This window comes from Solea solea, chromosome 12, assembly GCF_958295425.1.
Source record: "Solea solea chromosome 12, fSolSol10.1, whole genome shotgun sequence".
In the NCBI taxonomy this organism is placed as follows: Eukaryota; Metazoa; Chordata; class Actinopteri; order Pleuronectiformes; family Soleidae; genus Solea; species Solea solea.
The window spans coordinates 19209451-19224468 of NC_081145.1; the positions used below are offsets into that span (position 1 = coordinate 19209451).

General features: G+C 39.8%; 1 protein-coding gene across 3 annotated transcripts; it reads left to right on the forward strand.

The window, feature by feature from the left end:
* On the forward strand, window positions 1-12693 carry ticrr (TopBP1-interacting, checkpoint, and replication regulator). 3 transcript variants are annotated; one of them, XM_058646090.1, is made up of 21 exons: window positions 1-1090; window positions 2028-2265; window positions 2674-2906; window positions 3429-3663; window positions 3990-4128; window positions 4239-4369; window positions 4482-4685; window positions 4795-4952; window positions 5105-5205; window positions 5353-5446; window positions 5785-5867; window positions 6052-6273; window positions 6493-6580; window positions 7015-7087; window positions 7300-7431; window positions 7545-7635; window positions 7775-7833; window positions 8205-8482; window positions 8709-10881; window positions 11060-11188; window positions 12078-12693. In XM_058646090.1, the coding sequence occupies exons 1-21, from the start codon at window positions 416-418 to the stop codon at window positions 12194-12196; spliced, it is 5655 nt and encodes a 1884-aa protein (XP_058502073.1). In that variant the 5' UTR covers window positions 1-415; the 3' UTR covers window positions 12197-12693. The 3 variants fall into 3 exon arrangements, with proteins under 3 accessions (XP_058502073.1, XP_058502075.1, XP_058502074.1); XM_058646092.1 differs by having other exon boundaries at window positions 7778-7833; XM_058646091.1 differs by having other exon boundaries at window positions 11063-11188; window positions 12078-12692.
* Window positions 12694-15018: the final 2325 nt, after the last annotated feature.

The window sequence follows — 15018 nt, forward strand, 5'->3', positions numbered from 1 at the left end:
TTCAAGTAGCGCGAACGGTTGACGACGGAAAGTCACGAGAAGATGGCGAATTTGAAGTGTAGGTACGCGAATACATTTTAACGGACTCGTAGCGATGTTTAATTAATGCCAGACGTGTCGCTTTTACAGACGTAAGTACTAGTTGTTTAACCAGCAAACGCTTTCGCAAATTTATAAATGCCTTGACTGGATTGTGAGTAGCTACAACACTAGCTGGAGTTAGCTAACTCATTTTGGCAGCTGTAAATGGCGTCCCTCTGCCCCCACACACACAGACACAATGACCACACCGTAACATACAGTGTGTGTATGTAGTGACATGCGAGTTTGATAAATATCATCGAGACTGAGGTGTTTTAATGGCTTATCGCTGAGTCGAGAGCTCTGGAGCCTCGAGCACACTGCGTTGGACGGTATGGCTTTACACAACTTGGTTTTTGTTATCGATGTGGATTATGGAGATGGTGATTCGGGCGATCATCTGGACGTCAGGAATCATATATTGAAACGAGGTTTGTTGCAGATTTTGTTGCACTTTGGCTACAAATACGGATTTGAGAAAGTACGCTGGGGTTATAAATTCTTCCAGTCGACGAGTGGACGCAATGCCACCCTCATATCCAGGGGGTCAGATTTCAAGGAGCTCCGGCACAAAACGTTTGAGGACTTCGAAGAAGAGTTTGACGGCAAGTTTGAGGTTAAGGATAAACTGCGATCTTCTCAGCAGTGTCAACAAGTGTGTCAGTCTGCTTCCGTTCAAAACGCACTCAAAGAAACCTTGTTAGACTTCCAGTGGGACAGGCCTGACATCACATCTCCCACTAAACTGTACCTGAGGCAGAGGAAGTCGAGCAGAGCTGGAAAGCCAAGTGTTTCACAGGAGGATGAGATTTCAATCAATGGGAAGAATGTGATGTTTATTGTCTCACAGTGTCCACGGTCCAGGACACAGCTTCAGGACTATCTTTCACTGGGAGACAATGACCTGCCAACAGATGGAACAGAGCAAGTCTTATCCAAGGGCCTTCTTGACATGCTTGTTCAGCGGCAGGTTGTGTTGCATTGGATTGACAGTACATCAAATATCCAGGCAAGTACAGCAATGTGAAATATGACTAAATGTTACAAAACCAAAATGACACTTTTATCCAACAGTGAATGATGGTGATAATGATCTTTAATAAGCAGCATGGCACTGTCACTTTATATTTTGCATTCCAGTGTTGTCAAATATGTTTATTAAATTTAAAGTCTTGTAATTTGTATTTTTGTTCTTTTGTACCTTAACCACAAGTCAGGAACTCATAAATATATAATTTGAGCATATATATATATATATATGAGAGAGAGAGAGAGAGAGAGAAAACCAACAACAAATGACATGCTTTGACAAATGTAAGTTAGAAACAAGATCAGCAAGAAAACAGCTCTGTGTAATAAATACATAATCCGATGTTACAACAATGATATCATTCAATACAACCAAACAAGAAATCCCAGGTAGGTCTCCCAAACTTTATAAAATTGATTTGTTTTTGAATGCAGTACATATATAAGATACCTATCTGGTACCAGCCTCTGGGAGTTGGTTCTTTATCATTGTCCAATGCAATTCCTTTTCTTGTAGCATAAGTAAGAATGCCGTACAATATTTTATTAATAATGCATACATTTATTTTTGATAATCAGTTCTACAATGAGAGATACTGGACCCAACGCCACTTTCAAGTCTAATATAATATTTTTCAGTTTCAATTAGCACATCAGTATTTGGAATTCACAACATGACCAAAATAAGAGTGAGTGAAAGTACCAGTTGTGTCTTGCATTTGAAGCATATTTTGATGTGATGAATTAGGTTTGGAGCCATGTCTACTATGTTTATTTAGTTGTGAATTTTATGATGTTATATGTTACAATCTTTAGCACTGACGTATTACTAACCTACTGCATAGCTACCTGTCACAGTTGCTGTTCAAACCCTGTTTGATTGATATAAGCAAATGCAACAATTTCTTCTATTGCAGGTTGGGATGTGTGAGGACCATCTTGGCACTGACAAGCTATCTGAGGTACTGGCTCAGCTGGGTGGCAGAGTGATACCTGTGGTTGCACTGCTGAACCTCTGCTGCGTTCAGGCGCCAGACTCTGGCTTCAGGCCAGAGGCCTTCACATCCAAGTCCAGCCTTGGATACCTGCTGTCTTCTGAAAGACTCTATCGTCTAGCCTTTCCTGTTATTAGAGGTATTCTCCGGTGGGAGCAAGGTTAGTCACATTGAAGGGATCTCTTGCAGTCACCTGTTTTGACTCAAATGCGTATGTGAAATAGTGCAGCAGTTAAAACTGTTGATGTGAACTATAGTACTGTAAACAACTGTAGATGAAAGCTAAACAGTCATAAGACTTTATTTTACATCCTTATTAGTTCCGAATTTTTGTTTACCTGCCAGTATTAAGGTGTTGAGATCAAACTAATGGGGTAAAACGTGCACATGCAGGAGATGGGTAATCTGGGACCAGGGGTTGCTTAACAATATCCTCTGTCTTTTAAAAAATGATAAAGACTAGAACCTGAACATCAACCAAACAACAGGAGTAATAAGAGTTGTGTGAATAAAGCAAAAAAAATAAACTGCTACTATTAATGTGCACTGTTATTCTTCATCCAACCAGGTGATGAGACGCAGAGCTGCAGTGTCATGGTTGAACCGGTGTCTCGCAGACAGAGGCTTCTCCCAGAGTCAGTGGAAGTGTGTATGAAAGGAGTGCTGCAGGGTTGGAATGCCTCATCACTGACACAAGTCCCTACAGAGTCATGGGTGCTTCTGTGCTCTAGCAGAAGTGACAATGGATCTGTTGCCTTTCAACGCGTTCTTTCAGAACTGTCTGCTCATGCTCTGCACATGGTGAGATGGACATCAAAATTACTGTTTCATATGAGACATTTGCACTGTTTCATTGTAAACTCTTTAAAGCATGGAGTAAGATTACAGCTGTTAATCAGCAAGTGCAGCACCTGTACCTGTTCTCTTGCATGTCTTATCCAAACATTGTCAAAGTCGGCATTGCACACTGTTGTGCCCTTTGTAAGTCATCTGGAAAATGTAAAGTGAACCGTTTGACAGATATGTGATAGACAGACGGATGTCCCTTGCATTTAGAAATTGATGAATCACCTTTGGTTACTTGAGATTTACTGCATGTTGCATATTGGTTTCATTATTATTTCTTCACAGACGTTTATTTGTGGCCCTTTGGTTGCTTAATTTCAGTGTATCCCTCTGAAAAAATGTTTTTGCCCTCCCCTGCTTCAAAAACATGAAACGGCTATTAGAAAGCTATTTGTTTCACAAATATATACTATTTTGAACCCTCCATCTTTGCTGTTTGAGTTTTCTGATTTGACTCTCCCTCTTTTTTTTCCCTAGCTTGCCGATGTGAATGACACTGGCCTGGTGTGCACAGCTGTCCTTTCCCCCTTGTCACACTGCACAGCTCTGCTCACTATTCTTCAGCCTGGAGTCGGTCAACATGACACACTCTTGACCACAGAAAATATTGCCCCTGCCACTGCCGATACCTCAGCTGACCTGCCTGATGTTGTGAGCAGTGTTCTTGGCGTAGTGTATGACATCATGGAGGAGGATGGTGACAGTGGTGATGGTAAGGACTATACCCTAATTGATATTGTGCTCAATTGACCGTTTTGCAGATCAATTGTTTCTGAATGTGTGTTGGTTGATAGAAATTTCACAAAAACAAATGACAACATAGGTTTTAGATCCATTTAAAACTGCATCACAAATACATAGTATGTTCACCAGAGAGCACTGAAGTTATTTTTTTTTTTCCCCCCTTGAAAAGGTCAGAATTCTTTCCCATCAAGACTGCATATGTTTTCTTGTATATTTGTATTACATGCAAAGGTGTTTTATTTTGTGTTGACTATTGGATGTTTTAAACCATTTGTTTTGTTTTTTGCTCTTCAGAGAAGCTTAATCATCACTCGGTTCCTGAGTGGGCAAAGCAAGAACTTAACCACTGTCCAGTGACAACACACATGTTGGACACGTGGTTCCCTCAGTCAGATCAGTCTGGAGTGAGCTCTCATTTAATGGAGTCAATGAGGTATGTTTATTGTGATTTCAGAATTTTTCTCTTGATATGTGTAGCACCTTGGAAGCAAGGACAAACTTAACCCAGCCATAAAAATGACACCAAATTTGTTGTTTGTTTAGATTGTTACATGCAGTCCCAGAGCAGAGTGATGAAGAGGAAGAGATTTCTGCCCTACAACAGGAGTTGATTACTGGTCTGGCTGAACTGTACCAGACTTCCCAGGGCTCAAACAACAAGAGAGGCAAAAAACGTATGAGAGATACATCTCAGTCTTGCATACATATAAACTGAAAATGATGGAAGTAATTTTGGACAGTGGGAATCACCTTATAATTCTGTAACACTTCATCTTACACCTGCAGGTGGTGCCCAATGCACTCCAGTTAAACAGAAAATGAAGACCATGAGCCGCTCCCTACAGATGCTGAATGTGGCACGGCTAAATGTGAAAGCCCAAAAGAACCAGGCTGAGGCTGAGCAGCTAGAGACAGAAGGCAGGGGGTCAGACAGACTGAGGAATAGCAGGTCAAGTGGCAGCAACAAATCTGGAGGAGCAAACACCATCAGTGAGTATCTATGCCACAAAAAACTAATGGCCTTTCTCCTATTTCTGGAAGTGTTAAACTCAAATATTTTTAAAATAATGTAAACTAATGTATTTACTTCCTTCCTCAGGTTTCACTTGTGAGAAAGAGCTCCTGTCCCATCTGAAGTCCATCTACGACAAGACTCTGGCAGAGAGAGATGCATCCATCCTCACTGCTGTGAAGCAGATCCTGTCTGCTGTGAAAACCTTCCTCCTGGCAGAATCACAGGCGGAAGAGAGACACGAGGTAGCTTCATATGTGTTTTCACACTGTCCTGATTGTTTTTTTTAATCTTTAAAATACAGGTATTGATATAAGATGCAGAAACTTTACATCAAAGCCAGTTCAACTATTTCACTATAAGTACTTTGTATGTCTAAAATGTTGGATCTTTACAGGTGAAGACCTCCCTGTTTTTTCAGCAGCACCTGCTCAAGAGCAGCAAATCAGTCAGGCAGCTCTATAACAAGAGTGCAGATGTTGATAGCAAAGTCAGAGAGTAAGTAGTATCAAATCCATATGTTAACATTGGTTTATAAGACAGCAAAATGTATACAACTCAAACTACATATCATTTTATTTCTAAGTCTGCTTTATATGTGTGTCAGTTTTATTTGGCATCAGTAAAATAGGTTGTCTCCTTTAGGTGCCAGTTTCAGGCGGTGCTGAGGCTGGAGTTGTGCAGACTTCACTCTGCAGAGAGGTCTGACTCACTGGATATTGAACAGATGGCAGAGGAGGTAAGATGCTCACTGTCAATTATATTTATTTTTATGCATCATACATTTTTGCTAAATCCTAGCTGAGATGCACTGTAACTAGGGCCCGAGCACTCACACAGTAGTGTGAGGACCTATTTTTTCTTATTTTTGTATTTGAATAAAAATGATGGATTCCACATTGCTAACATTTCAACTGTCAAATATTTATATACAGTATCATAAATATAATAATAGATATGTATTATTGGATTATGTTCACTGTATTATTATAATAAAAAAAACACTAGCAAAGTTTCAAGCATGAACAAAAAAGCAAATATAAACAAATAATAACAAAAACTCTTCTTGTTTCTAAGGTGGCAGACATGCTCAGGATAATCTCTCTAACTAAAGACCCAGTTTGTTTGGCAAGGTTTCTTCAGGATGAGGTTCTCCCAGGGTAAGAGCCTGATTGTTTAGAATAATGCAAGTATAATAAATGGCAAAAGCCCCATTTATATGCTTAAAATTTCAATTTGGTGCACCACAGCAACTTTATTCTTGGAAAACACTTGTTCTGAATAAGCAAAACATTTCTCATCTCAATAAATAATCTAACAAAAGACTTATCTGCATCTTGACAGGTTTCTAACAGCTGTCCCCAGGGTTCTTGCTGACATCTATAACAGTCTGGGCAACCAGCTCCCTGAAGCTTTGGTGGCTGTTCTGCCTTCTGACTTCTTCAGTGACGACTCAATTGTCAAAGACAGTGTTTCTCCTTCAAACTCCACATCTCCGTGCTCCTCACACAACCTGGTTTCAGACCGCCTGCAGGACCTGCGAAATCGCTCAGCCAACAAAAGGAGGTGAAAGATTGGATTGTAAAATACACTAGTTGCAGACTGGCTTAGACCTAAAAAGATATCTGAGATAATCTGAGATAGAGGAGATATTTCAGTGAGCATGAGACTGGGCTTTTTCATAGTAATCTAATATTTAGAGTCAATTATTGATCTAGCCTCGTAATGTAAATATTTTGTCTGGCACTTCCAGAATTCATGCTTCTTTTTTTCTGTTGCTTTCAGGAGTGGGATGCTGACACGTCATCGCAGTATGACTGAATCATCTCAGAGCCTTCGCCAAATAGAGATGCCCAAAAAGACTACAAGAGCTGTAAGATGAACATAATTAATCACAATTCATATCTCAGTTGCAATGAAACCTGAAAGCTGACCTCTTTAGTGAGTGGACATTTATTCACAACAGCCTAAGCTCATGTCATTGACCATACAAACAAGATTTGTGATAGATGTTGAAATGTATAGGTGTTTAACATGTATTTGAACTTTTGCCTGACGGCACCTTGATGCAAGTAGTATTTTGTCCAATCTTAATCTAGTCCAATTTTATTTGTAATGCAACACAGTTGGCCAAAAATCTGTACAGTCACATAAAAATATGTGGATGTATGACTGGGTGATTTGAACAAAATAATCATAACATTTGTATTTTGGCTGAAAATATAAATGGGATATCTGTGTGAAAACCATCACCCATTTAAGATTGTTAAATGCAAATTTTCTAATCCAAGCTATTTTACCTTTTAGTCCAAGGCAAAGGTGCGTGTTGATTTGGAAAAATCTGTCGCACAACCACAACCTCAGAAACAAGAAATACAAGGTATGGTCTGTTTCATATCTCATAAAATTACAGTGAAACACTACCACAAATATTCTCATTCTTTTTGAGCGTAGTATTTTGTCTGAATGGACTCTGAACATTTTTATGTGCTACCTAATGAAAGTAATTAAAAAAAAAAAAAATCTGTTTAGGAGTATCACCATGCTGACATTAGTCTTTCAAAATACTAACCATGTTCTGATTATCCACAGAGGTGACCAAGGTGAGAAGAAATCTGTTCAACCAAGAGATCGTTTCACCTTCAAAGAAATCCAAGCTGCCAAGGAGCCAGTCTGTGTCTGCTGTGGAAGGACTGAAACGCAAGCGATCGAATGAGTCAGATGGTAGAGTGATAGAGTCATGAAAGATTAACCAAAATAATCTCTTGTATTCATCAGTATTTATTATTCAGGTATTCCCTGCTCGCTTAACAGGAGTTTCTTTCTTTTCTTTTCAGAGAGACACAAAATTTTAACAAAGAAAGTGTGTGAGACACCCCACCACAAGCAAGTGTCCAGTCGCCTTCTATATCGACAGAAAATGGGAAGGTGTGTTTGAGCCATTGACACTTTGTCCTATTGATATTTTGTTTCTATGTAGAGATGAGAAACATTATGACCTAGATTTCCACCATTACTACAAGATGAATATATGAACTGTGTTAGTATTTTCGACATTTCTTTTCAGAAGATCTGACCCAGCTGAGGAGTGCATTGTGGAAGAGTCTCCAGTAAAACCTGAAGAAGGTATCAGTTGTCTTTTTTTTCAGTCATAGTCTATTTTTATCTGTCATTTGAGGTTAGTCATAATATTTTTTAATAATAATCCCTGAATCATTAGGTTCATTAATTAGGATCTTTGTCTCGGACAGACAATTTCTCATGGCTGTTTTCTTTATGTCCATTTACGTATACCTGTAGCTTTATGTTTGGACTTTAAAAATAGCTAATTTTGGGTATATGTTCTTTATAAAATCTTGGTTTAGAAAATATATTTAAATAATTAAATAATTTCTTTTGAAATGAAGTATGTCATTTTACCCATTAACAGCCACTAGGAACATGATTAAAGGCATGATTGCTATATTTTGTCTTTTTGTGCTTTGGTTTTGTATCAGACTTGAGGAGGAGCCCCAGGATTAAGAAATTTGCTAGAAGACACTCGAGCACCTTCTACTCAGCTTCTCAGCTTCGCTCACGGAACTTGGACAGGGCTCTCTCTGTGTCCCAACTTGCTCTAAGTGATGGCAAAATCAACAAGGTTAACATAAAAACAGTTCAGTCTCCAAGGCGTCTTCTTTTTGGTGCTGCTAATTCGCCGAGTCATTTATCTGACCAGTCTACTGCAAAAAGAGCCACTAGATCAAGGCTGTCCACAGACTCCAGTGTCTTTGAGGTAAGTTCTCTATTTCAAAAATGTCACGTGTAATAGTATATTCACCCAAACAAATCAAATGTAATTCATTTTTGCTTTATAGATGATTGACACAATGTGATGTGAAATAAAAAATAATGAAAATTAATAAGGATATCTGTCGTTTTCCGATGACACAATTTTTACATGAAAAATCTGTGGTTATGTCATACACACAAATATATATTCTTCTGTTTTTGTTTTTCAGAGTCCAAATAAAACGCCAACAAAGTCGTCCAGCAAATGTAGGGAGGTCGGTCTTGGAAACACAACTCCCCCTCCACCCAGGACCCCTCGGACTAGAGGATGTCCCAAAACCCCACCATCATCCAGAACACATTTTTTCTCTGTTCCAGAGAGTCCAGAAGCTGGCACTTGTGAGCTCAGTGTTGTTCTGAGGGGCAGTCCTTTTAGATCACCAGCCAGAAGGTGTCTTCTTGTAAAGACACCTACGAAGCAAAGCCCTATGAGGAGCCCATTGAAGGGTATTCTTAGGACTCCAGTCAAGGCCTTGGTTGAATGCATATCCTCCCCTGGATCACACATGCTTAGTAGCCCAGTTTCCATGACTCCAAAGAAAAGCGTTACATGGTCTCCATCTCCACGAAAATTTAGAGTGGTGGAGGACAGCACCACTTTCAAAGTGCCGGAATCGCCTTGCATTGCATCCCGAAGGTCTCCAAGATTGCTGCAAACACCCAACAAGCTCACCAGCCCTGTCAGAAACACAAACACTAAAAGAGACATCTTCAAAACCCCAGAAAAGACTTGTCAAATAAGTCTTGTAAGGGTTTCTGATAATACAAGCGGTGTTACTTTTGCACAGGAAGGTCGGTGGTCCTCTGAAAAACTAAACAGCAGGATGAAAACACCTGAAAAAACTATTTGTCTGATGGAAAATCCTCCTCCACAATTGACACCCCCTCTCAACCACCACCTCTCTCCTAAACCCTGTGCTAGAATTCAAAATAAGACCCCAAGTCCTATTCATCAAATGGCTACACGTTCTGGACGAACTCCAGGCAAAAGTCCAAATGCTGCTTCCCCGTGTAAATCAGCATTTACACCAGTAGAAGGCAGTACTGTTTCACAGGGATCAGATGCTTCAGCAAAGTCACCAGCAAAGTCCCTTACAAAGAGAGGTTCTGGTCAAGGTGCAAGACCCACCAGGCACAGTTTGAGATCCCAGTCTAATGAGAATGTTCCCTCTACACTAAAAACAGAAGCTGCTGAGAACTGTGACCTTCCTAGAACTGAAAATACACAAGGACAGGTACAAGCTGAACATTCCCACTCTGAAACGGACTCCAGTTCCCACACAGATTCACAGCAATGTGACTCCTCACAGGTAAACTCTGCTACGACAGATGATGAGAGTATGGACATTGTTGAAGCAGAAGTTGTAAAGACCCAGTTTTGTGGTGGGCTCAAGATGAACATTAGCTTTTCGCGAAAGTCCTCAAAGTCTGGCGAAGACTTTCTGATGAACACAGCCTCCCCTAAACCATCTGCACCACACCAAAGTATGCCTGGACGGAATTACGGCTTCCGGCAGACACCTGACCGCCAACAGAGGGAGGCTGCTGCTCGTTTGGGATATGGAAATGATTCCCCTCGATTTTCAACCCCTAGAGGCGCTTCGAGACCTAGTCGACTGAAGGGCAAAGGTACTCCAAACCCTCTTACTTATCAAGTAGAGATGGAAATGCAATCATCAGGACTTCCCAAGCTCAAAATTAAGCGTACTGACTCTATGAATGCAGCAGATTTGGCCTTAGGTGGAGGTCCTCTATCAGCTTCTCACAGCCCATTAGTTGGTGTGAAACCCTCTCAGCTAGAAAGTCCCTTGGCTTTTTTCTCTAAACACAGAGATCCTGGATGTGTTTCCCCGTCCTGTGCTCATGTCACACCAGCTAAGAGTACACCTGGAAAAGGTGGAAGTGTCCAAACTTACATCTGCCAGTCATACACACCTACAAGCCATCCTGGGGGAACAATGTCTCCAGTGGCAGTTGCAGACATAATCCCCCTGACTCCTTCACCTGTAGGGAAGGTGCCTCCAGACAGTTTCAACAGCTGGCCTCGCAGGAAGAGAGCTCAGGTTGGAGTGGTTGGAGGCAGAGATCGTGGCCTCAAGGGGGAGCCACTGCTGGAGGAGTTGTTGGAGGAAGCGGAGCTTGGAGTTAGCAGATTGCAGGACATTGATGACACTGATGAGCCCTTAAGCAACAAAGCTTCAATATTAAGCTTGACATCCAAACAGTTGCATCCAGCGGGAGCAGATACATCTCCCATGTCACCTGTAGAAGGCTTGTCCTGGATGGAGAAGCTGTCTCAGCATTCTGAGTCTACCGACCCTGAGGATGGAGGACTCAAGTTAGGTAAGTTGTGGTTGACACACCTCCAAACAAACGACTTAAAACAAATTGTACGTTCTGACCCAATGTTGTGTGTGCAATGTAAACAATTGAACTATGTGGCGATGTTGGACATTTTTTTTAAAGAATTGGGAAGATACCATTTAAAGCTGGATATCTTGTTTTTTTTTTTTTTACCAAGCAGCAACTACTCCCAGCTCAAAGGTGACAAAACCAGTGTCGGCTAGTGGGATTTTGGCCCTCACTCACTCTCCATTGTTGTTCAAGGGGAAAACAGGCTCTGCTTGTAAGAGAACACCAAATTTCAAAGGTAAGATGTGGAGACATCTTTAAATCATCATGACAAGCGCCATAGATTCTTATTGAAATCAAAGAGTATGCCGTGAATCTTTCATAGTTTTCAAAATAATGTTAAACCATCTTTGAGAGATATTCTGCACATTTGCTCACCAGTTTATCTGAGCAAATATTTTCACGTTGCTCTTATTTTATGTTGACAGTTTTCCCCGAGCACTTAATATATGGGACATATAGGAAAATAAGTTATATACTGTATGTTTTTTTGACAATCTCTTACCAAAGCAAGTTGCACTTTGTAAATCACACTCAAATGCACTTTCAGTCACTCAAGCCTCAAATGATGCTCATGTTTTAGTGTCCAGTAGGGCTGCACGATATGAGCAAAATCTGCGAATGCACTGGTCAATATTTGATCAAATTTGCAATAAACAAACAAATGTTCGCGCCGTCGAAAAACATGGAGTCCATAAACTGCAGTGAGCACCACAGCTAAGTGTAGCAACGCTTGGGTAAGGAAGCTCTGGACTTTAACTTAATGTTTTTTACTGCAACTTTATTTTCTGTCTCAACACAGGCTACTGTAGGCCAACGCCAAAACAATAATAAGGACCTGCACTTTTGGGGTCAATTCTTGCCACGTGTAACTTTGTTGTGTTCTATTATTGATTGTGTGTCAGGCAAGCTTAGTGATGTGTTAATATTACGATGACAATGAACATGCGGATTATCAGTCAGCCCGATATATATATATATATATATATATATATATATATATATATATATATATATATATATATTTATTTATTTTATTTATTTATTCATTTATTTTAATTGACATGTCGTGTTGTATATACTTTAATTAATATTAATATTATTTATTTATTTACTTGGTACTGTAGATGAGACTGCATCAAGGGGGACGACAGACGTTGATGGAGTGGAAATTTCGCCGTTCAGTCAGCCAGTCAGACGCTCGACCTCTGGGAAGAGCTACAGCAGGAAGAGACTGCTTCACTGAACCGCTAAACCAAAAGATTCAACACTGTGTGTTACTCTGTAGTTATGAGCCATTCTTGGCTTTTTTTTGTGGAGTGTTCTTTTGATGGCAGACCTGAAAGAAGTCCTTCAAGCACAACTTGAAAGGCCTTTGTCGATGAATGAGTGCCCTGATTCGGTCTCCTCCACCAACACTTTTGACCCCCACATTTTCTATTCTAAGATGTGGTTTTGTTTTAATCGGGACCTTTTCAGATTTTAAATTAAATTGGGTTACTCATTTTTTTCCCCCTCATTCCACATGTCATGCTTCCTGCAGTTGCCACTCTGAAGATACAACTTAGCCCAAATCTGTATTATTCATGTATAGTATTATTCATGTCTATTTATTTGTCTATTTGTTTTTGTGATAGAATTGCTTTTAAGTAAAAGGGATGTCCTTTAATGTTGTTTCATGTTATAAACATGTTACCTGTTGCCCAAGTCTTATGTAAATAAATATTATTTTCTAAAACATCGCTATCAGCTTTTGATTCTCCCCCTTCATTCACTAATAGAAAGTGACCTCATAATTCCAGTCTATCAGGAGGAAGCAAATCAGATAACAGCTTGTACGTTCACCTGTTCAAAGGTCGCTGCTCGAACGCGACAAGACGACTTCAAACGCACATTCAGAACCTAAATGTTAACATGACAAATCAGTGTAATATGCTTCAATCCCCAATATGTTATGTCTGATCAGGAAGTTGACCATTTTTGATACTTGAGCTGTTCTGTTGCTTTGAATATGATTCTTCATAATAGCTCTGTGCCAGGCATTCCTTGTATGTTTATGAGACAGATAAGGTGAACACACCTTATTTTAGTGTGCTACGTGGGCTTCTCCTGAAATAGGCGGTGACTTCATTTCACCATTGTCTTCCAAAATATTCCACCTAGTCTGAACGACATTGATGTGTCAAGTGAGAAAAAAGTGTGAAATTGAATATTGATGGCTAAATAGAATTTAGATGTCAGGTCACTAAAGTACAGTGTATGTTTATGTATCCCATGGGATACATAAACATTTATTTATTTTGGATTTAGTAAATATACATATTTATGTATTTATATTTAGCCGAATGGCATTCAGTCATTTTATAGATGGAAATCTCAACTGAACAGCATCTTTCAAGTCCTGCCACAATTGAATGATTGTATTGAGATCTTTTTTTCTGGCTTGGCTTCCTCACAGTATTAAGTGTGTTACTCACTTTCATGTTAACCTCTGCTTTCTGAGACCTGACGGGACCTTTTCCCACAAACTTCTACCACCAGATTTGTCCCTCACGATGTGTGTACTTACATTAATTGCACATTTATGGTTGATCTTTCAAAACTTAAACCTACTGTACAGATCCCGGTCATCCGTAATGAAATGAACTCCCATTTAAAATGCAATTTTACAAACTCACAAATCACAAACTGATTCTGTTCTCTGCAGAACATGAACTTCGGTCAGATTACCGTATTGCTGCTATTTTGTCTGCAATCCACAGATTACTGAATTTTCTTCCATAAGGAGCTCAGACCTTGAATATGAAACAGTACGGCCTTTGTGATGGCAGGAGGAGGAACAGTGACCTCATCAGATTCAGTGACAAAAATTAGACTCATTAATGCACATGTTTATGTGCAGCTGAGGCAAGTCAGAGCCTATGAAAAAGTATTTTTGGTACATCTTTCATGTTATTGCTGAAGGTTGTTTAGAGGTAATACTTACCTTTGTCTGGACAATACTGTCCGGGCAATATGCCATGTGCAAAGGAGCCTCACCCTCCCTTTTGCAAAATACAAGGTGGAACACATGACAATGCGGAAATACCAGCAGCAGATTGTAAGGGGTGACTGGATTGACCTTGTCAGAGTTTTTAATGCAAAGCAAATCTTAACTGTTGGTGTTTGAGTTGACACATTAATCTTGAGCGATGACTGTGAGTGGTGGGACTGAGAAGTGACCCAGTGTTGCTGCTCAGTGGTGATGTGAGGCCTCTCACTGCTGCAGGGCTTTTTCTCTCCTGTCCTTTACTAGTCACAGCACCCACCCACAGACACACACCTTCAGCACGATCAAGCTGTGTAAGATAAGACATGTATTTTCCTATACATAGTAGATTTCACAATAAAACCGTTGGTAAGCATTCCTGTGATTTTTTGAATAACTATTCAGTTTAAAATGTTATTTTATCAGCAGATGCTTTGTAAATAATTAGGTTTATCTAGATAGAGATTCAGATCATTTTTAGGTATCTCTGTATAAAAAGCTCATATGATCTCCTGACAATTTATTCAAAGACTAATTTCATGCTGCAATGTTTATTTGAAGATAAAACAAAGTCCATGAGGCTTATATATGTTACAGTTGTAATCTAAATTCCTATTAATCTCATTCTCTGATATTACTTTGTACTGTGCCCTTGCTACTACACTTAAAAGGGCAATAAATTGTGGAATAAAGGTTAACATAATCTCGGCACGTAGCTGCTCGTATCATTGACACACTGTTGACCTTAAACTAGACTCAACGTTCCTGTCGGATGAACTCAAAGTCTTAGTGTAAAGTTTGGCTCGTCTCCCAGACACAACAACGTAGAGGACGTAACACTGTCTTTAACCTTTGACCTCTCTGTCTGACCTGTGAATTTACATAGGTAATACATATCAAAACTGTGCATCCAGAGTTTTGTCTCAGTAAACCTTAACTACTTTGTCCTGTCACACAGTGGCCATCAACTACCCTCTTTCTTGCTCACAAAATATTTGCATACTGCTGAAACATTATCACTATGCTAAGTGTGTGCTTTT